This window comes from Aptenodytes patagonicus, chromosome 4 (genome assembly GCF_965638725.1).
Source record: "Aptenodytes patagonicus chromosome 4, bAptPat1.pri.cur, whole genome shotgun sequence".
Classification (NCBI taxonomy): Eukaryota; Metazoa; Chordata; class Aves; order Sphenisciformes; family Spheniscidae; genus Aptenodytes; species Aptenodytes patagonicus.
Genome location: NC_134952.1, coordinates 32,444,803 through 32,472,139, shown reverse-complemented (window position 1 = coordinate 32,472,139; position 27,337 = coordinate 32,444,803). Strand labels below are relative to the sequence as shown.

At 41.0% G+C, this 27,337-nt stretch overlaps 1 protein-coding gene across 5 annotated transcripts in view; it reads left to right on the top strand.

The window, feature by feature from the left end:
• DLC1 (DLC1 Rho GTPase activating protein) overlaps positions 1-27,337 on the top strand; it is a 247,831-nt gene that overhangs the window by 194,029 nt on the left and 26,465 nt on the right. For 4 of the 5 annotated variants that reach the window (XM_076336305.1, XM_076336307.1, XM_076336309.1 and 1 more), the window contains one exon: positions 26,783-26,854. In XM_076336305.1, the coding sequence (XP_076192420.1) occupies positions 26,783-26,854 (72 nt within the window). Of the gene's footprint in view, positions 1-13,894; positions 13,954-26,782; positions 26,855-27,337 lie in introns of those variants that run through there. The other variant, XM_076336308.1, reaches the window with a different exon arrangement.

Here is a 27,337-nt window from a genome sequence, read left to right as displayed (position 1 = left end):
CATGTTCCTCTGATATGGATGGCCTCTGGCAGTCCCATGGATATCCTGCTTGTTGTTGCTATGAGGGTTATAGCAGTACAGACACATTTTTTACACATTTTCCTGCTGGTTTGGTAGGGGGAAAGAAGAAAGTTGTAATCACAACTTGCCACTTGCCTGACTTGCATTTTAGACACTTTTCATATTGGCTATATTTAAAAGTGTTGACGGGTGACAAATTTGCAGAAGTTAGAGATGGAGGAGGCGTACAACACTGTCATTTCCATTCTCCCAGCAGCGCAGGACCATCTTTCTTGCTCATTTCCCAGCGACTCACCAGGTATCTTGTCCAAAAAGTGTTTCTGCCACTTTCTTTGTGAGTTTATTCTATCTACACTTGAGTGACTACCATTGTCAGGAAGTCAAAGTGAACTCAAATTGAACTTAACAAAACCTCTTCTTAGGGCTCAAAATAGTTCATTTGTTTTGTTTTTCTTTAATTTCCATGCATCTCTGACTTGCTGATATCTTCCAGAAGCAGAGATTCCAAATTTACTTCTGACAAGATTTTTCCTGGCCCACCAAAAGCAGAAGATACAGGAAATTGTATGAGAAATGTCCATGTAGCTGTCACCATGATTTCCAGGCTGGAAAATGAGAAGAAACTTTCAGAAAATTGAGTTGTTTCTCTGAAGACATTTTTCTCAGTCTCATGCATGAAAATGATACTCTAAGTATTTTTGTATGTGGGTTTTGCAGTTAAATGTTACAAAGGGGTACTTTGACATTTTTATGGTCTGTTTTAATTAACTGAAGCAAAATCTGCTCTTCTGAGTGATTCATTTATCCTATCAACCTTTCTATTTTTGTGAGATTAAATCAGGAAGTTCGCATTAAGCTTCCTTTCCTGGAATTCCAGTTGAACATTATTACCCTTTGTTTAGACTGTATCACTTATTCAGCTGATAAAAGTAGACTATATTCCACTGGAGATACAAAGATTCAGCAATTTAGACCCCTTCAGGAGCATTATATATTTTCCAGTAAATGACTATACCTCTATATACTTCAGGAAGCTACTAAAAATGATTGCATTTTTTAAATCTGCAGACATGAAACTGTATAGTATTACAATGATGTGTCTCAGCAAAGCATACATAATTTTTTCTGTCCTTGACAGTAGAAGGCATATTATAGCTTTGCATCACGTAGTTCTCATTGCAATCCCACAGCTTGATCGTGATCTTCAGGACACTAAAAAAGAACCCAAGTGAAAGACTAGATGCTGATTCTAAGAGAATAAAAATTTGGAGTAAGGCACACATTTTAAACTCTGAACTAATTTGTCATGTTTTAAACTTTGAAGTTGTCACTGGAAATCTTAAAATCAAGGTGCATCCCTAAGGGAGGCAATGTAAAATGGCAGAGATACAACTTCAAGCAGGAATCCTAAGCAAGACTTGTAGTTTAGGTTGTTGCAATGATCCTTAAAATCTATGAATTAACGTGATGAAAAATATACATACACTCTTTAATTCTGGACTGTTTTCTGAAATTACAACTATATACCACAAATATGTTTATACATGAACTCATTTGCTGCCTGCATTCTTTGAATATTACATTTGCTTTACTCTGTAATATCCTGGATCATGGTCATATACGTGAAAACTGCCTAGATTTACAATGTATTTAACTTCTTAGATAATTGCAATTAATTTGATTTACTTTCTCATGGAGTGGTTTTTTGGTTTGGTTTTGGTTTGGGGTTTTTTTTTGCCTAGGAGAAAGTCTGGCTTTGCAAACAAAGAAAAATACATTTGTTCTTAAGCTAACACCTGAATTTCTTGCTACGTTTGCACCAGAAGCAGGTAGTGCTCCAGTTATGCTTCTAACATAGTCCAGCTGAATCCCAAATTCTTATTTCCCAGGATTTCCTTTGGTGACTGGATCCAATTTGTCTTTCAGCATGAATTAGAGTAACAACTCTGCTTCTCTCTGCAGCCAAAGGTATCTGACATCATATTTACCTATATTCATAAGTGAGGGCACTAATCTATAGCCTTATATAGAGGGCAGATTTTCCAAACCATCTAAAGTATATGGAAGCACAGTGTGGTAAGTTTTCCTAAATTGATCCCCCAAAAATACATAATTCTCTATATGTTTATACAATAGAGACAGACAGAAAATAGTTCTTTATATCTTTTTATGTTCTTACATATTTGTAAAATATGAAGTGAAATTAAAGCTGCAGAAAAAATACTTTTAATCTTCCCCAAATCTATCAATATCTAGTTCATTTGTGTATTAGGCAAAATCTCCATAAATAAAATTAAATCATAAAAAGTTAATTAAAGTGGTTGGTTGCAGAGGACAAATAACTCATATTCATATTAACTTAGAGGGGGCTAAACCTAACAGGGTTCATAAAATAACTTAGTGTCTAACCCTAATTATTGCAAACAAAGATCAAAAGAAGAGCTATCAAAAGTGGAGACAGTTTATTTCCATCTTGGAACAAAGGACAAAAGACACAGTGTCTTGTCCTTTCCTTTGAGGTTTCTCTGTCTGCTCCTTTCCACTCCCTTTCCTGATAGGCTGCAATGTCTTGATGGCTGATCTGTTGACTAAAACACAATAATCAATTCTGGGGAACATGTCAGCTACTTATTTTTATAACAGGAACAATGGAAATAGCATCACATTGTTAATAGAGGTAAAAGTGATTAAAAATACCCTCTTGAGTTTTCCTTTCTAGCTCCCATCGTCACAATGCACTGGAATTGATCCAGAACAAACTATGACTGTAGAGACACACATTTTTACAGGAATTGGAGAACTCAGATTCATCTTTAGCCTGTGAAGGAATGCTTGTCTCTTAAAACTGCTGCTATATGAACCAAGAATAACTAATTAGTTTTTTAATGCATACATTTATTTTTTCAGATTACTATTTCAAATCTAAAGCAAAATAGAGGTTTTCATTTCTAAATCAGTCTTAGAGAGTATATTTGTTTCTTTACAGTATATGCATACAAAGTCTATGCCGAACTACTACGAAGAAATCTAATTTGCTAACACTGCAAATTGCAGAGCCACATTCACAAGTTTGTGGCATCGCATAGAGTTTGCATAGTAGCATGTTCTGAAAATGATCCTGAGTAATTAAGTATAGAATGAAAAGGACATCACACTCACAGGTAACATCTTTAAAAGATCCTTTAAACTTGTGCAATAGAGAAAGTTGCATAGCATTTGCCTGGCTTAAAAAGGTAGCATAAAGTTCTCCACAATTTTAAACAGGCACAGAAAATTTTGTTTCCTGTCCAATAGAGAAACGCTATTGAGCACACCAATGCAAATATCCTTAGTGTGTTTTTATTTCCTTATTAAAAAAAAATCCCTGTGTTGATTTTGAGGCTATCATATCCAGTATAAGCTTCTTGATATAAAGATGGCTAAGACAAAGATCATTCAAATAGGTGAAACCTATTTCAGTGTTACAAAGATCAGATAAACAGTGCTTCGTGCACTCCTTTGAGACAAGCCACTCATTCAGTGCCAAGTATTATTAGAAATTCATTTTCTTAGCTGACACATGGACTTTTCATGCAGAGAGACCATTATGAAAAGCCTTGCTGTTCTGAGAATCTGTACTTTGATTTCTGGCATTATCAGCCAGATCAGAAATAGTAGGTACAAGTGGCCAGAGGATAAAGCATCAGCTTTTCATTCTTGAGAAGCTATTCTCAATGGAATGAGTGTAAGAGTTTCAAATGAAGTGTGGTTGAGATCACAAAAATGGTCTGTGAAAGAGCCTGAAAATCCATCACCTAAAAACTAAGGCCATGATCCTGCAAGCATTTATGCACTCAAATTTCAATATACTCTTCAAACCAAATAGAGTTGCATGCATGAATTTGTAGGAACGAGGTTTAAATTCCTTTTTATCCTGAAATAAACAAAGCCCTTTCTAATAAAGGAAGATCATGCAAGATGACAAATATTATTCCAAGACAAGCAGACCAACCCATTGTAATTGCCTGAGCTTTCCATTATGCTCTGCACTACATTATAGAGTAGCGATAAAATGGTAGGTAGCTCTCAAATTTTTTTATATTCTACTCTGTGTGCTCTGACAATTTCCACCTAACATAACTAATTGCTATATAAAGCAATTCTAGCAGAAATTCAGCAGGATACTTGGAGACCATTCTCTTTCCTGTTTCATTTACTACGTTTGTTCATATCGAAGGGTTCCGAGCACTGGGTATCACCTGGCTCCATGGAAGCGTTAAATTAATTGCTAGATTTGCATTAGCTGTACAATTGCAGATATGGTTCGCTTGGTCATAGTTCATTCAGTCTAGCAGCGATCTCATCGCTCAGTCTTCCTACATTTTCCTTCTGAGTTCTAGATTCCCAGTTCCTCCTAGAAACTAGATATATTTTTCTTTCAATTTGTATGCTTTTCCTTTTTCCCTTGTTGGGGAACACTGTTCAACAGCTCTGGATCTAATGTTCCGCCTGCTCTTCACTTGCATTGGCCAAAAGAAGTGGAGATGAGGAAAAGAACTAAGCAGGGCACTTCTACCCCCTCGCTATTGGTAGCAGCTGGCTATAAAGAGGGAAAAGAAGAGGAAGAGAGAATTAGAAGGAAAGGAAATGGAAGAAAAGAGGTGAAGAAACTGGCAGCAGGTGAAAGAAAGAACCAGCATAGGTGCTACAAACATGAAGATGAGAAACACTTATTCCAGGTGCAGAGCTCTTTACATGGCTTAGGGGGAAAAAAGTGTTATCAGAAGGTAATGCAGGAAGCTATTCTGCCCTTTAGAAACAAATGGAGCACCCAAGAATCCTAGGTTAGCTAAAAGCTTGCCTTGGTGGGCAATAGCTCGCTATCTCAGAAGCAAAGCTAAGGATGAGTTGTCCCTGTTCTAATTCTGTACGCTAGCCAGGAAGTTTCCCATGTGGCCCAAATCTCATGATGAAGTCCGCTAACTTTCTGAAATGCAACAGAAATAGTAAAGGAGATAAGCTACCAAACTCTTCAGATACCTGTCTAACATAGAGGTTAACACCAGTTTTGGGGTTCGATTCAGTTTCTACATATTGGCAATCACATAAAATTCTTGTCTTTGATATAAAAACAGAAAGTTTCTAAAACATATGTTTAAAACTTATTACTTTCAAGACAGTCTATGATTTTGGGGTATCTGGCTCATAATTTTTTGACACGTGGGATTCTTGCACCCTAGGCCAAGTGGAATGTGGCTTTTATTTCCAAATATTTTCCAAAGAATTCAATTCTCTTCATCAGCTGAGAAATTCCATATTCTGACCTGTTAGAATCTAAGTTTTCAGGATGTTTCAGGATGTTTTTTGTTAGGGCTTTTTCTTAGTGCTGTCACTGATTTACATTAAGGAGCTGAGAGGCAAGCATGTGGTTTCTTAGAGCTTAGCTAATTAAGTTTGTAAGGCCAATATGACATGCATGACAGATTCTAAAGAGCTACTGGTAAATCAGATGGGAAGTTCTGCATATACATCTTTCAAGTCATTGTTTATACTTCCTGACTAAAAATCAGATGCCAGGAGCACTGTTAATCTTGAAGTTTAATAGACCTTCTGTATCTGGAAAAAATAAAGATTCCTCAGCAAAGAAAATTGAGACTATTTCTGTACTCTAATGCTGCTCATGAGAAATATAATTCTACTGAGTGATGTAAAGGCTCTTGTTTCAAAGGAGAGAAAGTTCTGATTTGAGCATGAAAGGTGCAGGATGTCCTACCACTGTTAATCACTTGCCCCATTGATCCCAGCACAGGTATGTCCCTGGCTGCCTTGAACTCTCTGAAGTTGTGATCAAACAAAAAGCAGGTTAGCTAAATCAGACTTTTTTCTCCTGTGTTACTTTTCTCAAAACAGATCCTTCTCATTTTTGAAGTACAAGACCAGAAACGATCCATACCCTTGTTGGCACCACATCCTATAAATAATGTTGTTCATGCATTTAACTGGGGTCCATGAAGAAATAATTAGGTTCCGTATCTGTTTAAGGCTTATTGTTTTGTACCACCCACCATATATGTTAATGAGTCTTCAGCAAAACCATCAGAAACAAAAGACCCAAAGAATCCAATAGCAAAAAGGTTTTAAAAACATCAGAGCTGTATCTGTTCCATGTATGCAACTTGTCAGATCCCCACAGGGCACATCACATTACCAGGGCAGCTGGACACTTGGTGGTGATGGGGGAAGAAAGGGGTTCTTCGGGATGCATTTGTTGCTATACTAAAGGTGGTGTATAGAAATGTGAATCATTTGCTATAGAATGAGTAAGCCTGTTACCTGGAAGCTAAATCTGCATTATACTAGAATAAATTTCTTGTGTTTAACAGAGTTACATGGGTAGCTCCTTAGCTCTTGCAAATTACTGTGCAACCACAGGCTTCAAAAATGACCATCTACAACAGCAGAGAATCTGCTTCATTGCATTTTTTATTTAAAATAATAGAAAGTGAGTGAAAGGTTTGCTCTGTTGCTTTAGTGACAGAACTGTTGTAAAGTTTAATATAACAGCCAGGTAAACTCAGTTTCTCACGTGTACTGGACAAAAAGATTTAGGTAAAAGCATTCTCCGATCACTGCTACCTGTCTTTGCATTTTGAAGTCTGAGGAGAAGAAAGGCAGTTCAGAATATGAGAGGACCGTGATTTTTTTTTTGCTTCAGTAAAAATAATGGTCTTTCATATATTCCCAGTAATAAGGAATAATAAAAGAATCTCTTTTTTTTTTTAATTCAGAGTTTAGATATTTAAAAACTGCTCTGGGCTAAGGTTAGATATGAGAGATTTGCTTTCTCAAGAACAAACTCATTTACCATGTCTCTTTGTAAAATGATACTAAGGCAAAAGTAAAACCTCAGAAACAAGCAGAGTAAAAAAGGTAGCCCTTCATAATGTGACAGTGTTGAAATATGAAAGCAAACTAACCGCTTTCCATGTTTCTTTTTTTTGTGGTCATGTAACAGAATATGTGTCTTTGTTTTTAAAACATGCAAGCTGCTATTAACTTGTCAGTCACTTTTATGTATTGTATCATGTTCACAAATAATATCATACAGTACTCTCACTCTCTGTAACATGCTGGCATAAAAAGAGAAATGTAGCATGGAGGAGGAGGAAGCATTTTTCAGCTAAACTGGCCATCCATTTAGAATTCATAATCCTAAATTTTAGAGTGACGAATGAACACCCCAACAATTCTGTTACTCCTCCTAATCCCCGTCAGGTCTCCAACCCGTTGATGAAGGCCAAACAGCCACTTCTTTCTGCCTGACCCTCTCCCCTTGCTATTGCTGGCTCTCATTCAAGTCAGGATCACATTTATCTGGGTAATATACACCTAATAAATCTTCTCCAACTCAGTTTGTTCTTGCTGGCAAGACAGCTAGCTTCCCCCTCCACTTCTCTCGTCTTTCCTCAGACATCATTACGGGTGTTGACACTCCAGCAAGTTACTTAAGGTACTGTCTGCATGTACGCATCTCCCAGTAAAACGCAAGGTAATTGCTGCTGTAAGCTGTTTTTCAGTTACAATAAGCAAGAGCATGGGCATGGACAATGAAAGAAGCAGTCAAACTGGCAATCTGCAAGACGATTTTTACTAGGCACAGTATCAACGTAACAATCTCATACAGCACTTTCCACAGTACATCCCAAGGGCTTTGCAAAAGAAGCACGTATTATTCTCCCTATTTTATCTAGTGAAAAATGAAGTATGAGAAGGGGAATGGATAGACCAAGGCTGCCCAATAAGTTAAAACAGGACAAGACTGCAGATAGGCATTTTGAGTCTCAGTCTAGTGTGCTGTCAAGAACAGGACCGAGAAGGGTTATGAATTTATCCTGACTTACACCAGGCCTGACTTTGTTCACTGGGCTTATTAACATGTGTTTTCCTTCTTCCCTGTCTCTGTAGCTCCACGTTACATTAACAATAGCTACTCTCCACGCTACAGTATCAAGCTAGTACCTCCCCTGATGAATGCTAAGGTGAAATTAGCCATCACAGTGTATGTGTTCCAGTTGCCATAGTTATCGTGCTTTATTGAGTCATGGGTTTAAAATGATTTCCTGCGTCCTGGAGATTCCCCAAGGCTAAAACAGCAGCAGTCTTTCACATAATGGGTCAACTCGTCCAGGTGGATGCATGCGCCTATTTCCTCCAGAGGAAATAAGTTTAATGAATATAGAGTTCATTTAACTAAAAAGCCTTGGATCACACAAGATGGAAGACAGAAGTAAGAAAAACTTGTTTCTTGAAAGGAAATTTTTCATTGTTCATAATTTTTTTACTTACTATAATAATAAAAAAAAAAAAACAACCTTACTTTCCTTCCCTTCTACTCCTTTTAAACCCAGCTGGGCACTGCATGGCTGACATGGTCTGTCCCAGGGTATCATGCTGAAAAGTCTAGCATCTCATGTGTACTATAACAACACAGCTGCTTCATAAACCAATTTTTAACCACTGTTTTGACATGTTTAAGGCACCAGTCTTTCAATTTTCATCTACTTTAGTGGGCAACTTGCATCTTACATCTTGTTTTAATGAAGGTTACTGTTGTCTCTCTGTGAAAGCTGACCTTTTTTCTTCATGAGACTGGAGGTCATGCATGAACACAGAATGAGATTTAAAAAAACCCACATCTTACCATTGGAATGCCTTGGAAACTGGTGGTTTTAAAGGGGGAAGGTAAAATCTATTTGCTTAAAAATTAAGAGGGAAGCGCTGGTTGATTTAGTAATGATATAGCTGCTGTCACATGAACACAGAGTGAAAACAAGAGCGTTGGTCTGAAACAAACCTCTTCTTTCCCAAGCAACACAAAGCTGAGATATATATCCTGCCTCCATTATACGCCATCATCAAGCTGTTCATCTTTTGATCGTTCTGTAATATATATTTTGAGTAAACGCATCCTTCGTACTGTCTTCCTCTCCCACTTCATTGCACACTGTGACTTGTAAGCGCAGAGGAAGAGAAGCAGGGGTGCAAATCCAGGCACGGCCGCTGCCATTCAAATGACCCACAAAAGAGAGGAGAGGGGCCAGGGATGACTCCTGGTGCCACGGAGCTCTGCTGCCACACGGCCACCAAGGCAGCTACCACAGCTTAACCTAGGGATGGTGCCTTGGCAGGGCCAAACTTTTGTTACAGCTTTCTCTAATGGAGTGTGTTAGAGTTGGTCCCCTGTGACCTGCATATCCATCAGGTCTCACTGACATGACCACTTCTACCACATACATGCAGAGGTTTTAGTCCTGATAATTTCAGGTTCAGGTTCCTTGTTGTGAAGCAGTAATCGAATATGGATGCTTTCTTTATCAGTAAATGAGCAGTTACTCTGAATTTTTGGAGTAAAAGGAAGGAGGATTTTTTCTACATGCCACAAGCTATATACTCTGGATCATCCCTGAGCCTTCATCACAGGATAGAAATTCTAACTAGCCTCCTCTAGCACTTCTTCTAAATAAGGTTTAGTTTACCGAAATCTGCTTTCCCTACTTTCTTGAAAGGTAAATTCAGTTGGTTATTTTTCCAAAGGTGAATCGCATTTTTTAATGTAAAAATATAGCTTTTAATTGAAGGGAAGGCAGACCCATTAACAGTAGAAAATTCTGCAGCCTTCAAAAAATAAATCATCACCAGTGACAGCATCTTAAACACAATATGGAAAATATACTCTACATCTCCACCAATTTCTATAAACCAATGGTATTCCATCTAAGCTAAGGAGCTCACCTTCTGTGTTTAAAATGGAACGAAAATATTTATTTTCTCTCCTCCTCCTATTTCAGTATCTGTATTTATATTTTACCAAATTGTATCTTTGTCGAACTATATAATCAATTTTTATTTCTCATCCTTTTGTGCATCCATATAATAGAGCCTTTCTTAAGAACAGAGTGAACCTGGTAATTTCATTTTCAGCCTGAACTGTTGAACTCATGGTGTTTGAGGGCATTCAGAAGCAGACAAAAGTATAGAGCTCACTTATCCCTCCTTTTAAAATAGTTATATGCACCACAAAGAATAAGGCAAAGTTAATTTTATTATTTACTGTTAAAAGAAAGAAAAGGAAAAAAAAACCTAGATGTTGCCTGGGATCAAATACAAGTAGAAGTCCCCTATACATGACGAGCTGGTAATATTTCTAATACTGTTTATTTCTAAAGGAAGATTTCTAGGGCAGAGAGCCCATCAATTACAAGCAGTAGAGCAGCACCTATGTTTATGCAATATAAAGACTTTACCATGTATTTTGTTAAAAACTACTTTGGAAAGATGCTTTATTTCATTTTGTGATTCTCTAGTAGGTGAAACAATAGCTTTCCTTCTCTGAAAGCAAGGCGCTCTTAATACCACTTATCTCTGAGAAGTGATAGTGCAAACACTCTTTGTCAAGAGGCCTGAACAATTACAGACTCCTTTAAATAATTACTTTTCAGTAACGTCAAGTGCTAGAAAATGCAAACTTAATTATTTCGCTGACAATGGTTGGAACATGAAGGTCCTTTGGACTGTGGAAATACTACACACAAATACCCCGGTCGACAAGGAATCCAAGCCTAGAGCCAGAAGCCTGGAAACTCGGGCTGAAACTGCTCTATAATCTATCATGCTGTTGCTAAGAGGATATTAATACTAGCGTTTAGAATTGCAATCATGTGTCTGACAATCCTGTGTTTGTACCAGCAGGTCAGTTGACTAATTACGAATTGGGACTTCTCTGTGTACTGCACTATTTAGAAGAAAAAGGATGACAAGGGTACAGTTAACCATTAAGGCATTTGGGCCTGGGAGGGAAAACAGAGGACAATCAAGTCCTTATTATTAGATGCCGTCCTGCGAATCACTCCCTTATGCAGTTACAACAGAAGGAGAATTCACCTTTTAAAGTGAGTAATTGTGCCTGTCGGGCAATCCTTTACAATTATTTTACCATCCAGCGAGAGCTCATTGATTGCATTAAGGATAACAGTACTCCACAGAAACAATCCTCTTAGGCAGGCTACTTCTAAAATCCTGTGCCTCTGTCAGGCAGCTGCCTGCTCATTGAATAGCCAGAGAGATAAAGAAATAAAAATATTAAAGGCCAAAGCTCTACTGATTTCACAATGCTCTTTAAAGCCAGATGAGTGATTAGGGTGGTTGTAGCCTGCTAAACACCCATGCCTCAGGTGGAATGCTCCTCTGAGCACGTTTTACAGCGAATGCGAGACTGGTGCCTTGCTTTTCAGCTCTGAAAATACGCCTGCTTAAGCAGCCCTATAGAATTCCAAGTTAAAATGCAAGCCAGAGAGACTGCATGTCTTCAAGGGTTGATAACAAACTAGAATCAAAGCCTTTCTCTTTCAGATTACCAGCAAGAATCTAATCCAGGTCAGTGATAATCCTCCGGCATCTATTTAGCGATGATCCCAGCAGACAGACTGCTCCATCACAAAAGTCACTGGTTCTGACATTGCTGAGGGAATCCACAAAGACTAAATGAGGATGGAGATTCCTCCTTTACTGTGAGAGCTGATTAGCTTTGCAAGAAGAGGAGAGCTGAACTAAAGCACAAACATAGTGTTTTAGCAGCAGCAGCAGCAGCATTCATTTGCTATTTTATGAAGTGGTAGAGGTGAGAGGGAGAATGACAACCTTTGGTTTAACTACTGAGAGCATCCCTTCTTCTATGTCTCGGCCACATTTGCCATGTATTCACCGATCTCATCACTTACCCCTTTCAGAATCCTCAAACAAAACTCTCTGACTTCAAATTCTTGTTTTGCATCTATCACACAACCCTCTCGCTTCGGATTTTGCTCCACTGCCACACACACCTCCTCCTCTCATTCTTAGCTTTTTTCAGTTCCCTTTCACACTGCTGAGTCCTCCAAACCCTTCCCATTTTTTCCTGCAGAGTAAAAGTCCATTCTTTCCTTCAAAAGCTTGCTGTGGGTCCTATACAAAAGCTTCCTATACAGAGATGCAGGCTTGGTCCAGGAAGCAGCCTAGGCAGTCCGTGTTTACAAGAACAAACCCTGCTTTTTACTGAGGGTATTAACTTGACACACGGTGGTCTTCTGATTCCAGCATTATCACTGTGATGGAAATGCCTTAGTACCAGCATGCTTTCCTACATGTTCTGGATAATTTTTTCTCCCCCCCCCCCCCTTCCTTTTGAGGATGCTTATTGGAGAAACAATTTCTCTCTTTTCTGGAATTCAGACTCTGAAACTCACACACAATGTGCAACCAGCGTTTTCCATCTCTTGTCATGACTATTCTGTCACTTCCTAGTCTATCAAGTGCATAAAAGCATAGACGATACAGACAGAAAGCCAATTAGACTGGGATTACCTTGTCTGTTCAACAGCTGGGGTGTAGCGTATGTCTGTCTTCCCTGTGTTAGAGTTAAGAATTCACATTCAATGGGCCTGACCTACCTTGCAAACATATATCCTGGTGCCTTACAAGAAGCATTCAAAAATGCAGGTAAATGTGGCTATGCCAAAAAGAGCTGGAGCGAGTTTAGATATGAAGAGGTAATTGATTAAGCGGCTAACGTATGTAAAGTCAAGCTTGAAGATATAGTGCAGTTCCATCCTCTTCTGGGCTATTAAAGTAAATTAATGACCTGGAGCCATGTAGGGGTTTCCAGAAACAACACTATAATAGCCAACTGGCCACAGTTTGCAGCCTATAGAAGGGGGAGATGTTTATTCTTCAGCAAATTGCCTGCTCAGGCACCACACTATATATACTCTATATCTGACAGGTCATAGTGCAGAAACGACAACTGAATCTTAGAATAACACCAGTGAGTATAAAATACGATGCTGGCTTGGAAGAAAATGAACCAATCATAATCTTTGATGGGACCCAGATATTTTCAAAATTTCACAGTACTCTTTTCCACGCTGATAGTTTGGCAGCTGCTCAAAAGTAGCTATTTTGGGCCATTTTAAAGCCTTGAGTGTGAGCGTCAACCAAGAAATAAGCATTTGAACAATCTTTGCAAAATATACAGGGGAGTAAATGGTGTAAGGAGTGACTCCCAGGCACAGAGCTATGAAGCCAGGCTTTGCTCCGCTATCTGCAAGCCATACCTATGGCTGTACTGTGGTCCCCATAGGAAAAACACTTGTTGGTTTCCATCCAGGTCCAGACTGAGACTTTTGATGGTGTGCGGGCATTTTCAACGTTTCACGGCACTCTTCAACACGCTGCCCAGGGATGGAGGCACCAGTATCCCCTGGCCACCTTGCACGGCTTGTTTCAGGCTGAAGGCTCAGCATCCCCTTTGCCTAGGGCTGCTCAGGCCGTCCCAACCCTCGCCAATTTTTAACACCAGGGAGCCACACTGTCTTGTCCATTAGCACTCTTCTGTACGTTTCCTGGAAAAAGTATTTAGAGCTTTGCTGACTGCTTTTTATAAACATCACTACCACCTTAAAGGCTAGCGCAATAGCTGATAGCCATTAAAAATCACAGAGGAGTAAAGGGGTCATAAGCCATTAGATCGTCTTCGACTGCATTACCTTTGGTTTGTGAAGTTCCCCTTGACCCCCCAGGCGTGCAACGGGGCGGGGGGGGTGTATGTCGCGTTCTGGTTGTATTTATGGATCGCGACCCGGTAAGCGCTTGCGCGGGCTGCGCCTGCCTGCGCGCAAGTGTCCGTCCCTGCGGGGCGCGGGAGCGCGGAGCGGGGCGCCGGGCGCGGATCGGGCCGGGCGGCGGGGCGGGCCCTGGCGGCGGGGGCGGGGGCGCCTGAAGGGGCCGGGCGGCCGCGCCGCTCCTCCGCGCCGGGTGTCAGTTGTGAGCCGCCGCCGCGCAGGGAGGCAGGGAGGCAGGCAGCCGGGCAGGCAGCCCCACGGAGGCACCGCGGCAGGCGGGAGACCATGATCCTCACACGTAAGCTCGGGCTCTGCCCGATGGGAGAGGTGGTGGCGGCTGCGCGGCCGGGGGCGCAGGCTCCGCGCATCGCGGCCAGCGTTGCCGGGAGGTGCTTCGGGGGCAGCGCGGTGGGGTTTGGGGAGACGGGATTCCCTCTTTTGTTATGCCGCAGCCCCCGGAAAGGCAGCGCTGGCAGGAGCGCGGGCGGGCTTCCCGCGGGGGCGGCGGCTGCCCCGTCCCGTCCCGTCCCGTCCCGTCCCGTCCCGCGGTGCGGTGCGGTGCGGTGCGGTGCATCCCTAGCTGCGGGTCTTCGCCCCGCCGCCCCGTCCGTGTTCGCCGGGGTGAAAAGCGCCCGTCGGGGCGGGAGCAGCCCCAGGTGAGACGGGAGCGCTGCGGGAGCCCGGAATGACTTTTAGCGCTGGGAAGCGGCGGTCCGTTGCGGCTCTGGTCGGGAGGCGCGGGCCGAAAGGGTTAACATCCGCAGGACCTAAGGCGCGGAGGAGCGCGCAGGATGCGGCCTCCCTCTGTGCAGGGCACCGTGGCCACCTCCTCTCTCTCTTTTTTGGTGTTTCGGGGTTTTTTTTCTTTTTTTTTCTTTTTTTTTTTTTTTTTTTATTCCGGCAGACCTTGCGAGACGGGAAACGTCGAGTTTCTTTTGAAGTTCTTCGTAATTAGCCCGATGGCCTCCAGGAGCCCGGTGGCTCCCCCCGTGCGGCGGTGGCCAGCCCTGATGTCACCCCCGGAGGCTTTGATCCCGGTGGAGGAGCAGCACCTCCTGCCAGTGGGGATCACTCCCCCTCCGCCCCCTTCTCGAGGCAAACAGAAAACCGATGCTGTTTTCCAGTCGGGCAGTTTTACGTCCCGTATCACCCGCCCCTTTTTTGCAAACAACCACCAATGACTTACTTCCACCGTAACTGTGAAGCTGTTGAGCGATGTGTTGCCATTAGCTTAATGAGCTCTATTGCCCGTCAAGGGCACTTACTATTGGTGCAACAATCCTTTTTTTTTTTTTCTCTTTTTTTTTTTTTTATTCCCCGGTTCTCTTTGGGAAAATTAGGGTATTGAAGAAATAACTACATTTAAACAATGTATTTAACTAGGTCAGAAGGTTCTGCCTGATGTGTCATAGTACTTAACGCATGTGAATTGAAAGACTGGGGAATGTAATTTTATCTTAGCCATCAATTATAGATGCTTTTATTTTTTACAGGAGTAGGTGTGATCTGTTTGAATTGCCCTGCCCTGATCAAGAAATTCCCAGCAGCAAATCAGTAACAATGCTCTGAGTCAGGTTATGTTTTAAGGCTGTTTGTAGTGAACTTAAGGAAGATAATAGACAAGCAGATTTCAAACGAGCCTCTGAGTATGAATCTATCGGCAGTTCCGTGCCAGCCTGATTCAGCATCCGTCTGGCAACCAGGCTATTGCTGGCTGACAGCACACGGCGTTGGTATTGGGCACGTCTGTTGACTCCACAGCTGTAGCCTACTATCTTGTCTTCCGGGTATCCTTACTGATGTCCTGTAGGCATCCTGATCTGCATCTCCAGTAGAAGCAACAAAAAAGAGAAGGGCTGAGGTGGCCAGGAAGTAGGATCGATGTCTCTCTAGCAAATGGGTTTGGGTTACTACTTTGGTTTGCCTGTGGGATCCTGATTAGGGCTGAGATTCTTTAATTATGGAATATAGTATATGCAAAAGAAGATGTAGATATTGTTTTGAGAAGATTCCTTTCATCTACAAGTTCATAGAAATCAAAGTATTTGGAGCTACCTTTTCTAACTTCTAGGGCTTCCTGATCTCTTTATCTTCTTTTAAAATAACTTGGTTTGTTAATTGATTTCTTTTTTTATCAAAAGGAAGTGCAGATACATTGTTTTAAACACCATGGAGCTATTGTTAAATGTCATTTCTAAGTGGTAGTTAAAAGCAAGAATATATCTTGTCATGTTTTTATTTGGGTTTTAAATCTCAGTTGTAGAGATTCAGTCTAGGATTTTTAATTCCTGAATCAGGGTCTTCCCAGCCAGTTCTGCAGCTGCTCTTGCTGGGCCAGAGAGAAAGACTGCTGCTAGTCATGGAAACTCAGAAGTACCCTGTGTATTTTGCCTCTGGTGGGGGCAGGAAAAAGGTACTGCAGTTGTCCTTATGCACTCAAATGTTTATATTAGGATTCCTAGATGAAGGACATGAGAGGTGACTCGGTTTTACTTTTCTGGTTCTTCTAATTCATTACATTCTAGGCAATGGTTTGTTTGAGGCATGTGAATTTATGAGTTCTGCAAATATTTAGAGATGCAGTTTGCATGATAAAGTTTTTTCTGGTCAGAATACCACAGTATGTTATGTTTGGGCTTCTTCAGAGATTCAAACTTCTCTTCCAGTTCCCCTCTGATTGGAGTTGTGCTATTGGCTTCAGCATAAACACAACTGCACCCTTGGCTGGTTAAAAGGAGATGGAGGAAGAGAACTCATGTGCTTAACAGGATGGTCCTGTACTGTAAACAAGCGCTTTTCATGCTTAACTATCCTTCCTAGCAACAGGAAGAAGGAAATGAGGCTATGCAAAAGGACCCTGACACATTTCAGACAATGCCAGACCCACCCTAGCATTCATACAGTATAGCCAGAAGACTTGTGGAAATAAAAATAACTTCAGATGTTTCCCCTTCCTTCCTGTGCATATTATAGAAATACAGCAATCAAATGATCTGCAGTTCACAGAAAACTTGCTGGTTTGGTCTCCACTAAGTAAAGAGATGATGCCCCTATATAATTTATATATCTTCATTGGGCATCACACTGTTCTGCTTACAGTCTGATGCTCGGTGTTTCAGGGCAAATGAATTACAAAACACTATATCCTCTCTAGTGATGTAGTGACTGTAGATACCTGGTAATTTTGGTAATTTCAGCAATTCCGGGCGTATTTCTTGCTTGTACCTGTGCTATCAGTAATTCTGACTGGTACAGGGTATCAAGATTGTCTTGTGTGGGTTTTTTATTTCCAAAGTTTTTTCCAAGTTTTTTCTTTTTTCCTTTTTACTTTCTCTTCTATTTTTCCCCCTTCACCTGTTTTAAGGAAAAAACAAAGTCTGTCTTCCACAAGTGATGACCAAGTCACATGAAAGGGGCACAGGACTGGGCTGCAATTGGAGCTTTCTGGTTCTTTTCACTGGACACTTATTCTGCCGTACTTGCTGACACTAAGTACTACCCTATCCCGCACAGCATACCTTTGAAATCAGTAGGTCTGTTAGTACACTATACCATTGATGTAACTGGTAGAAGTAAAATAAAGTCAAGAATGACTTAACCAGCTAGCTTTAATTCATTGAGTTTCATTAGCTGAAAGTTACAGATAGTACTACACACCTTTCTGAAGTACTTCGGTGTCTTTAGAAGAGCATGCTAAGCATTATTTGTTAGGATGAATATTCTTCCAAATATTGACAAGTATTTGTTTCCCTTGAGAAGGACTGTGCTATATGAGACTGGATCAGGAAAAATATTATCCAGTCTCTCTTCTAATGAAGACACAATATGATGGCCCACTTACGGTGGGGACATTTTTTTAAAGCTCAAAATGGTGCAGAATTCCTTAGACTTGGTGTTAAATATATTTATTTTATATTTATCTAAAACTGTCCATTCAAATGCTCATCTCAGTCTGTGCAAAGAACGCTTCCTGAGGAGATGCATGAAAGACATTTGCTGAAGCCAGCAGTGGACACGGACCTATTCTTGTCATTTGCTGAAGATTCAGGATTAAGAAAAATATACCCCCCTGCATTCTTGTGTTTTGGGGATGGTCTTTCTGTGACCTGTGGACCCACAGAACTCAACGTTCCACTGGCCACCCTTCCCTCTGCTGTCTGTATGTGTCTCTGATAACAGCTTTCCTGTGCATTATAAGATACAAGAAACTTTCCAGTGTAAAGCGTCGTGATCTGTTTTAACTTCCCTTCATCTTTCCATACATAGTCTCTCTGCTTTCTTCTGCAGTGCTGTGTTGGCTTTGCAGTGCTACCATGGCTCTGCTGTATCTAGACCATTCTCTTATCCCCAAAGTTGAAGTTGCAAGGTGTGACCACTAGATCAGGAACTGAGAAAAGCATTTTCAAGTGTGCAATATCACAGACAGAATACCGTAACTGCCTGTAATATCTGGAGAAAGTTCATAGTAATACTTGCTTTGGGAAAATGCAGATTTGCGTCTTTAATTCTGATTTAGGGAAAGAGGCATTCAGCTGGGACACTACCAGCTTTATGCTGGGCTGCTTCACTGCCACAGGTATTTCTGACTTTTTGTATCCAGTGTTGTATCGTCCATACAGGGTGCAGTTTGGGGACTGGGTCATCAGTGAGGTAAGCACTAAATGGTTATGATGCAAAGGCAGTCCTTCTTCCATACAGTTCCTCCTATGGGTGCAGATGGTTTTGAGGTTGAGGCTTAACAAGCTAGAAGTAACTGTCTGTATAAAATCTACTTTCCTCTGTATGAACCGTTGCGACAGCTCAGATCAGCTCTTATACCATTACTGTTTCCTAGATCTGGACAGGTAACCCAGACATTGGGCATTTGTAGAGGAAGTATCTGTCACGCTGGACCTGCTCACGTTTGCCTCCCTCCGGAGCTCAATGAGCCTTTGATTTGAGCTTTGCATACTAGCTTGCAGGCAGGGTGCAATGGAAGAATATTAATGCTGGGCTTGGGAGTAGCAACGGTTAATGTTTGCCCTTCAGTATGTTCTCAAAGGTCATTCTAACCAAATAATTTCTGAGAGAAGAGAAGGTTAAAGTCATCTTCTTTTTCCTAGTCTTTGGAGGAGGATTCGTTTCTCACTCTGGAATCTGTCAACATGACCTCCTTCTGAGGATTTGACTAACTGCTTTCTCTGCCCCAAATAATCCTCCTCCAAGACCACCCTGTGTTAATCAGGCCAGATAAATAACCCACGTGCCCAATTATTTCTTAAGGTTTTTTTAAGTCACTTGACATCTTGTTCCTCTTCATCTGTGAACCTTCTTAAAAACGAGTGGGAGAAGACCATCTTTAATCTATAAAAAGAATCGTTCTTTGGCAGGAAAACTGCCATATGAAGCTTTAGTTTTCTGTTTAAACAAAGTTAGTTTTTAACTTTATATTGCATTGTTTTCTAAATTTCTTTCTTAATCCTCCCGTGTATGCTCAAAATGCAAAAACCATTTAGGAATAAATTATGATTTACAGTGTAAACCAGGAGTTGTGATGGTTCTTTTGTGTCCTAGAACATACTTTCCCAAAGTCTTCAACAAACTAGGAAGCAATGCAGCTGACTTTGGGCACTTGGAAGCATACTTAATAGTGTGAAAATAAGCAGTAATTACAGTCTCTTACGGAGTGTATAGGGAAGGTGCTTGACAGAGTCATGGGGAGTATCCTTTATCCCTGTACTCCTGTATTAAATCCTGAAATGGTGCTGCTTTGATGCTTTTCTGAGCATAACGGTTGCTTCAGGCCCTCTTGACAGAGGGGAGGACCTCTTGCCAGCCAGGGCATGCTCTGGGGGTGGTGGTGGTGCCCTCTCTGCCCTCCTGCCATCAGGCACTGTCCTTCCTTGTGCTGTGATGAAAACCTGGGCTGTTCCCTGTGCTTGGGATGGGGCTTACAGCACAACTAGATTTAGAGAAAGAAGAAGTCTCATTTTAAATATTTTTGGGGTAAAAAATAATGAGGAGAACTGTGAAACTGATCGCCTTTATTCCTGAAAAAGAGTATTGTCAGGTTTTAGAGACCCATGGATCCTTGTTGGGAAGGGCTTGATTCCTCTGAAGTTCATGGAGACTCCCATTGATTTCAGCAAGTGTTGGCTCAATCACTAAACATTTTAAACATTTTCATCAAATGCTGTTTCTGTTGTTAAGTTTTGAGCTGAAAAACTTCTGAAGTGATTTCAATATACCGAAGACTATGAAAAGGAGATTCAAGTTAATTAGATTTTGGTTCACAGAAGCGGTATTGTGTTTCCTGTGCTAGCCAAGAGGATTGGTGAGCAATTAAAGCTGCTATATTATGTAACCTGGTGCAGTTAGTAGGGAGGAAAATTACATACAGCCAACATACACCTATGCGGATGTTTTGGAAAGCTTTTTTTTTTTTAATTTAACTTTCATCATTAAGGGGATAAACAAAACTCCATCAGTGGAAGTAAGCCATTTCCTCCTTCCAAAAGCTCTGCTGAAAAAAAAAAACGGTGTTCAAGTGTCTTGATTTTTTTCAGAGAAAATATCAATATATGTTCTTAAACATCTGTTTCCTTACTTCTTCTTCTTCTGTTCCCACACAAATTCCAAACATACTCTGTTTCTTCTCCCAGTGTCCTGTGGTTTATACATAACATCAGCAGCATAGTTACTGTTTTGCTGCAAGGCTCCATAACTTGAAAAAGCCATGCCCATGTTTAACCCAAAGCCAGCAGGAACACAAGGAGAGCGTTTCTTCCGTCATCATCACGTAGCTGAGAAATGTTTGAGTAACATTCCCCACCACCACCTCTTTCTAGGTTTTTTTAATGACTAGAAAGCAAAATACATATTTGGTGTCATATATGGTTTCTTTCAAGAACTTGTGTTTTTTTCACCCAGAAAGTTTTTGGTAAGAAATATTTTCTTAAAATTGTGCATGCCTCCATATCTGCTTGAATTGACTGTTGAGGCATGCAGCATTAAGTGGAGATCACAACATGTATCGTTTAACTGTGGAAGGTAGATTGAAGCACAGGGAAATACAGGAGCACATCAAAATAGGCAGCTGCTATTGCAAATATAAGTTGCACTTTAAAGGTGAAAGGAGAAAAGGGACCCTCTTGGGAAGGTGGTTAGCTTTCACTTTAAATACTGCAAGCTCGTCATCAGTTCAAAAGCCATGCCTGTTACTCTCTTGGACTCACTGGTTCGTCCAGAAATGAATCCTTCATGGGCTGAATGTGTCAGACTAATATTTTAGGATAGTGTATAAGATTGGATTGTTCTCTTAGAATAAGAAGAGATTCCAACCACGTTAGAAATCTGGCAAGAGCTTTTAATGGGATTTTCAGAATTCTCTAGCTTTTAGTGGTTGAATGTTTATTGACAAACTTACCAAGTTTCAGTGTTTGTTTTAAGGGCATTATCCTTGTAAAATGCTGTTCTTCATCAATTACATTTTTCCTTTCTTTAGTCCTTGATACGTGCTGCTTTCTTGAAAGGTGTGGAGCACTAAGTTAATGATACTGCCTAAGGAATATTAAACTATATAGGTTGAGAAGAACCAGACTTAGGAAAAGGAATTTAATTATTTTCAAGCTACAGTCGCGTATCTTCAAAGTGAAAACCATCTGAGGCCATGGACACATAGCAGACTAACTCTTAGGAAGTTGTACTGTCCCAACTTTAAAGGGCTGCAGGCATATGACATTACACAGAACTGATTTATCATTTTCAGTGCCTGGCCTGCTCATTTGTAGGCAGCTGCCATAGTGCAGTTTTTTCCCCGGTTTGTCTCAGATTTCACATCCGTGTTCATGTATCTATAGGCGGAGTGGTTGGAATAGTGTGATCAAATCTAGTTTTGGGACCACAATTCACATGTCACGGATGTAATTCAAGCACTTGGAAAAATGATTGCTGTACTTGGGCAGTGGAATGCTATCCAGAGGAGAATATTTTTTATATATACCACAGCTGGTCTTAAAAAAATATGATCCTGAATGATCTCAAGCTTCTTAATAGCTCAGGACAGTGTTTTGGAGTTGAATACAAATTTTGCAAAGCACCAGAAATTTCAGAGGGACACGATATGTGGGGACAGGTAATTTCTGATACAGGCAGAAAAAGAGGACGAGCTTCTGAGCATGCAAGCCCTTTTTGCAGCCATTAAACTGGAGCGTCAGTCCTGAACGGGAAAGAATCCTCTTTGTCCTCCATCTGTGCCTTGCAAAATGTGCAGGTAGTTTATGGAGTTTTGTGCATTACAGTAAGGAGCAAGCGGGTTCATCTCTAGCATTCATGGTGAGAAGTCACATTCTCTGCATCGCATGGGAGAGACTCTCCTGCAAGCTAAATCAGGAAGATTATTTTGTATTCAATTTTTACAAATTTCTTTTTCTTTTTTGAAAATATCAAGTAGTGAATTTCAACTAGAATGACTTGGTCAAAAATTAAGACCAAAAAGAACCCCAAACAAACCAGTTGTTAGGTATGGCATTGGAGTGAACCTTCAGCAATGAAGCCCATTTTTGCTGAAATTTGAGTTTAACAGCGTTGATTTGACCAGTCTTGCTACAGATTTTTACAATCTACTCTCTTAACAGAGCCAAAAGGTGAGATGAGTAGAACTGATGCGTGGAGGTGCTAATGTGGCTATAAAGGTGTCTGAATTGAGGCAAGAGGAAACCATCTGCTTGGAAGAACTGTTCATATGATGTTTAGCACTTAGGTGAAAATGGACTGAATGCATGACTGTACAAAGATACATCTGCTTTGCACCTTGTCCTGAAGACCCTAAAAGAGCCGGTGCGTAAGTTGCATGTGATTTCATGGAAGCGAAAAGAGAGGAAGAATGAAAGCAAATGATCTTGCTGCTCCTCGCTAGACTGCTGTGATTATTTTTTTTTCTGAAAGGACATTATTGCAGCATCACACTGTGTGGTTTTTATTTTCTATAGGAAGGAAGGTATCCAACAAAAGACTATAGACATCTTGGAGTTCTCATTTCTGCAATTGCAGTATCAAACAAGGTGTGAATTGAGATATTTCTGCTATGAAGTTTTAAACTTGCAAGCTTGCAGGGCCAGGAACCAAGATTAACCAAATTTAAACAAAGAGGAAGTTAGAAGTTTCCATTGCCACTTACCAGTTTGGGGAAGAATTGGGTCCTCCTAACCCCCCAGGAAGTGGATAAATAAGGACTAATGGTTTCCAACCATACACAAAAGGAACTCTTACCCTTGATTTGAGCATGGAGGCCTGCTTTGTGAAACAGACTAACAAATAAAGCTGTTTCCAATAAAAATTTCCTGTTTCCTTTTTAACACATTTGCCTGCTGTTTGCTTACACGACACCGAGAATAAAGACTTCATTGTACTCCCTTTTTGGGCTTTTTTGTTTTGGGGTTTTTGTTTTGTTTTGTTTTACTTTCTAAGAGATTTTCTTGTGTATCAGGACATTTAGAAATAATAGCGTAATTTCTTTCTTGCCAGCGGTTCTTTCGTGCAAGAACCTCCTGCTGCTGGGGAAGGGCACAGGACGCATATCTGAAAAGCTGCACATACATTTCTTGCCTGGAATGTGTACTGAATTGTAGTTAATTGTAAAGGTTTTAACTGGCAAGGATGTTTGATTCAGAAAGGAAGTGGCACCGCAGGGATGGAGCGGGGAGGAGGGAGTGGGACCAGTCCCTTGCCTGTAGCAACTTGTATCAGTTCAGCTGCCAGGTCTTCATCGGAAAGATGCTCACAGTGGGAAGTTGCTTTGCATATCATGGCAGGATGATTGGGGCTGAAGTAGGGCTTCCCTAAAATGGGTTGAAAAGCAGCGTAGGGTTCCTTTGCAAGCTCCCTCTCCGCCCTGTGGCTCTCGGCTGGCCCCAACCAAGCAGATGCTGTGCTCGGCAGTGAGTTCATAACTCAGGTAATGATCTGTAACCTAGGTCCCCTGGGAGACTGAACGAAGGCTTCTCGGTGCCCTGTCCCTTCTAAAACTTTTCAGAAGTAGAGAAAAAATCTGATTTTGGAAGCTCTGTTCTTCTCTCTTTTGTCCCTCATTATCCCGGTTGCCATTGATCCAGATGACAAGGACTTGCACATATTCCCATGTCCACCTGGATATGAAACCGTGGCAGCTGGCAAACCAAGAGTCCCAGGGGTGAGGCTGCTGAGCTGGAAGAAAAGCTGGTATTTGGAAAGTATGGGAATGACCTTTTTCCTCTAGCATAGTTTAAATGATTTGGCCAGAACCTCAGGTTTAACTAACGTATTTTCCTCTCAAAGGCAGATTCCAGTTAAGTTGTGGTAGTGAACTTCTTACCTATACAAGATTCCAGCTGTTTAAGTTTGTATCTCTTACGTGAGGAAGCTTGTTCTGTGTACTCAGCTTTCTGTGCAGCCTATTCAGCACACCCTGGGCTGGATTTTCCCTCCGGCTATATTTTGATCTGCCTGAATTTCACATACATACACAGTTCATACCCTGGCTCCTCAGGAACCAGCAGGATTGAGATGGGGAAGCTGGGCTGGAAATTACCTTTCTGTTCATCTGGTCACAGCGCATCGGTCCAGTCTAGGAGCAATCCTGGGTAGTCCCTCTCTGACACACGCTTTGTGTGGATGGGGGTGACACGGAGAGAGCCCTGGCCACAGGGGACTCCCTGGCCCCTTCTTCAAGTCAGCTCTCCAAAAACCTTCACCCTTCCAATGATTTGCAACAGGAGCCAGAGGCTAGAGCCCTGGCTTTCCCAAAATGTTTGAGATGGAAATGGGGCAACTGCTTTTAAACCCTTGGTGCTGTCCTGTACCCAGCCCTAGGCATTTACCTAGCCTAGTCGATGAACAGGTGCACTGGTGTTTTATTATGCTCTGCAATTCTTGTGGCCAACCAGGAATAACTGAGGTGTTTCATTGCCTAGGTAGACTTCTTGGGGGATTCTCAAAGGTATTTTGAAAGCAAATATGCTCTGAAAATCCCAAAGGCACCTGACACCTGGGTGCCCATAAAATATGACTTCCACGTAACAAGCTTATATATTTGCAGAAAAGATAGACAAAGCTTCTATAGAGAACCTTAAAAAAAGTCTGATAAATGCATATTCATAATTTTCTAGCTCTAGAAATATTTTACAGGTCATACACCTGGGGTGCTCAGTAAAGGACCTGTGAACAAATATTTAAATGCATTTAAGAGCCACTGTAGTAGTAAGGAATCTGACACTTTTTTCAATTGCACTGCAAGCATCTACCTGCATTTTTAGGTAAATATGGGTTATCAGGGATCATTTTTTTTTTCAGTTTTAAATCAAGTAAATTCTCATTCAATCCAGACACTTCTGCAGGATGTGACCTATAAGTGCATTTTATTTTAAGTACTCTTAAAAATTAATTGCAGATTTTTTTACTTTAGTATTTTCATTGCTTCTGGGAGAGTAATATCCTGTTGTTTGTTCTTACTTTAGCAGTACAAGTTTTAAATATATTTTAGATTCTTTTTTTTCCCTTCTTTATTAACTTTCCCATGTATTTCCTTAGAATACTGAAATTAAAATACTACTTTAAGCAAAACTTTACAATCACTTGCAACTGGAATTGAAGAATGCTTTTTCTTAATGAGTAGCTAAGTCAATATGTCTGTACGTGCTTGTTCTCATGTGGTCCCATAACCCAAAGGTGAAGCAAACACAAGTTACACAAATGCCTGCTTGTCCTGACTTCAGCGAGAGTGGATTTTTAGCTGTTTATTTATGTGGAATGTTGTGCTTTGGCTCACCTTAACCCCTTGGTTTGGGTATGTATCTTAGCAAAGTAGTCTGGCAAAGCACAAATATTTTAACCCCGTTGTAGCAATTTGGAAAATCAGGGGGGGATTGCCGTCCTTTTGGAGACGCTAAAAGGTGCCTGCTGTTTCATCTGATTTTAATTGTGTACCTATATATCACTGGGAATATTTCATAATGTGCCAAAATCTTGAGATATTTTACTTATGTTGTGTTTGGCTCTTCACTGCCCTATATGCAGTAACTTGTATTCTGAGCAATTCCGAGCAAAACCCTTTGCACATGGTTTTTGCAGCAGGTACCTACAGTATCCTCTCTGAGTAGGTGGCAAAATTGTCTACTGAGTTGTACATAATGAAGCTTTTCTTTTCTGGTCCATCAAGAACAGTGAATATAATCAAAGCCAGATGAACTTTAAGAGTTTCTGATTGCTCACTGTTTGATCAGTTCTAAGCAGGGAGCTAAATTCCCAGTAGCACTTTCTTGAATTTTTAGAAGAACAAAATTAACCCAATCCGTTTCCTGAACACTTGGAGAATACCCTGAATACCTTTTATATTTTCCTAGATTGAGCTAATAAGGTAACATACTCTTTATTTCTGCTTGTATTAGGTAACGAATTTATGGATAATTTATTCACAGACTAATGTAACCCAAGTTCAGAATGTTTCCTTTCTTTTGGTGTCATGTAAATGTATGTGAATAATTTCATTTTGCGGCATGCTGTTTTGGGCAGTGTGAGTGAAAGTTAGCTGAATTTCCTGTAATATACCAAGTACCTCATAAATGCCTTGAAGACCTCCAGTAAAACTAGGTTCTTGTTGGGTAGTAAACACGCGCTGGAGTGAGCTGCAATACAGTGTGTCGGTTGTTCTTGGGATTGGGTCTGTCAGTACTATCTACAGGATGTTAAAGTGCGCAGTATTACGAGCTCTGCTAGGAATTTCTGTCAAGACAAAATAGTTGTGCCAACGGGATCATAAGATTTGTTGAACAAATGCTGCTCACGTTGATTGCCGTGCTGGTTTCTCTAGTGTTAACAAAACCTGTACGGAATAATCCATAACTCCTGCAGCTTTCATCTGTGCCTGTTTCTCTAACTGTTAAAATGATGAGCTGTTGATAAATCACGGGTGAATGCTAGTGACTTTCCAGAATCTAAGATATGTTTGATCATGAGAAGAAAAGCAAACTGGGATAAGCAAACCTGTGTCTCAGTTCAAAGTTCCTGAATACCTTCGTGCTTATTTTGTAATGGGAATAGTAGAAGTGGTAGAGAGGAAGTTTTTGCTTTGCAGATCACTAACCGGAGGGTGTCTTGTTTCTGTCCTCTTCCAGAAATCGAGGCCAAAGAAGCTTGTGACTGGCTGCGGGCTGCCGGGTTCCCGCAGTATGCCCAGCTTTATGAAGGTAGGCACCTGAGCTTTCGAGTCGATCATCCCCTGGCAATTTTTGGACAGTAAGATGTAATATTCACCAATAAATGAGGTTCAGGGGCACAACTGAAGTGCCAGTACATAAGATGACTTTTAGGGACTGGGCTGCTGTCTGCTACCCACCACACGCATAGATGTACCAAACCCAGTGAGACTCTGAAGCACTCTTGGAGTTTTAAATTTGTTCCAAGTTTCTGTTTTAGTCTGAATCTCCCAAATGTCCTCATAGCACAAATGTTATGTTAGCACCATGGTACATTCCCTGTAGTTAAAACACAAATGAACTGTATTTTCATGAACGTAGTCATCCCCTGCTACAAGCCCAGTCTTAGAGAAACACAGAAGCTCCAGCTCCACCGGCCGGATCTCCTAATGGAGCAGAGGTAGGAGATTCTGCGTATGCGTGGATGCATCTGTACGCCTCATGATTCCCAAGTCCTGTGTGTTTTTTCAGAAC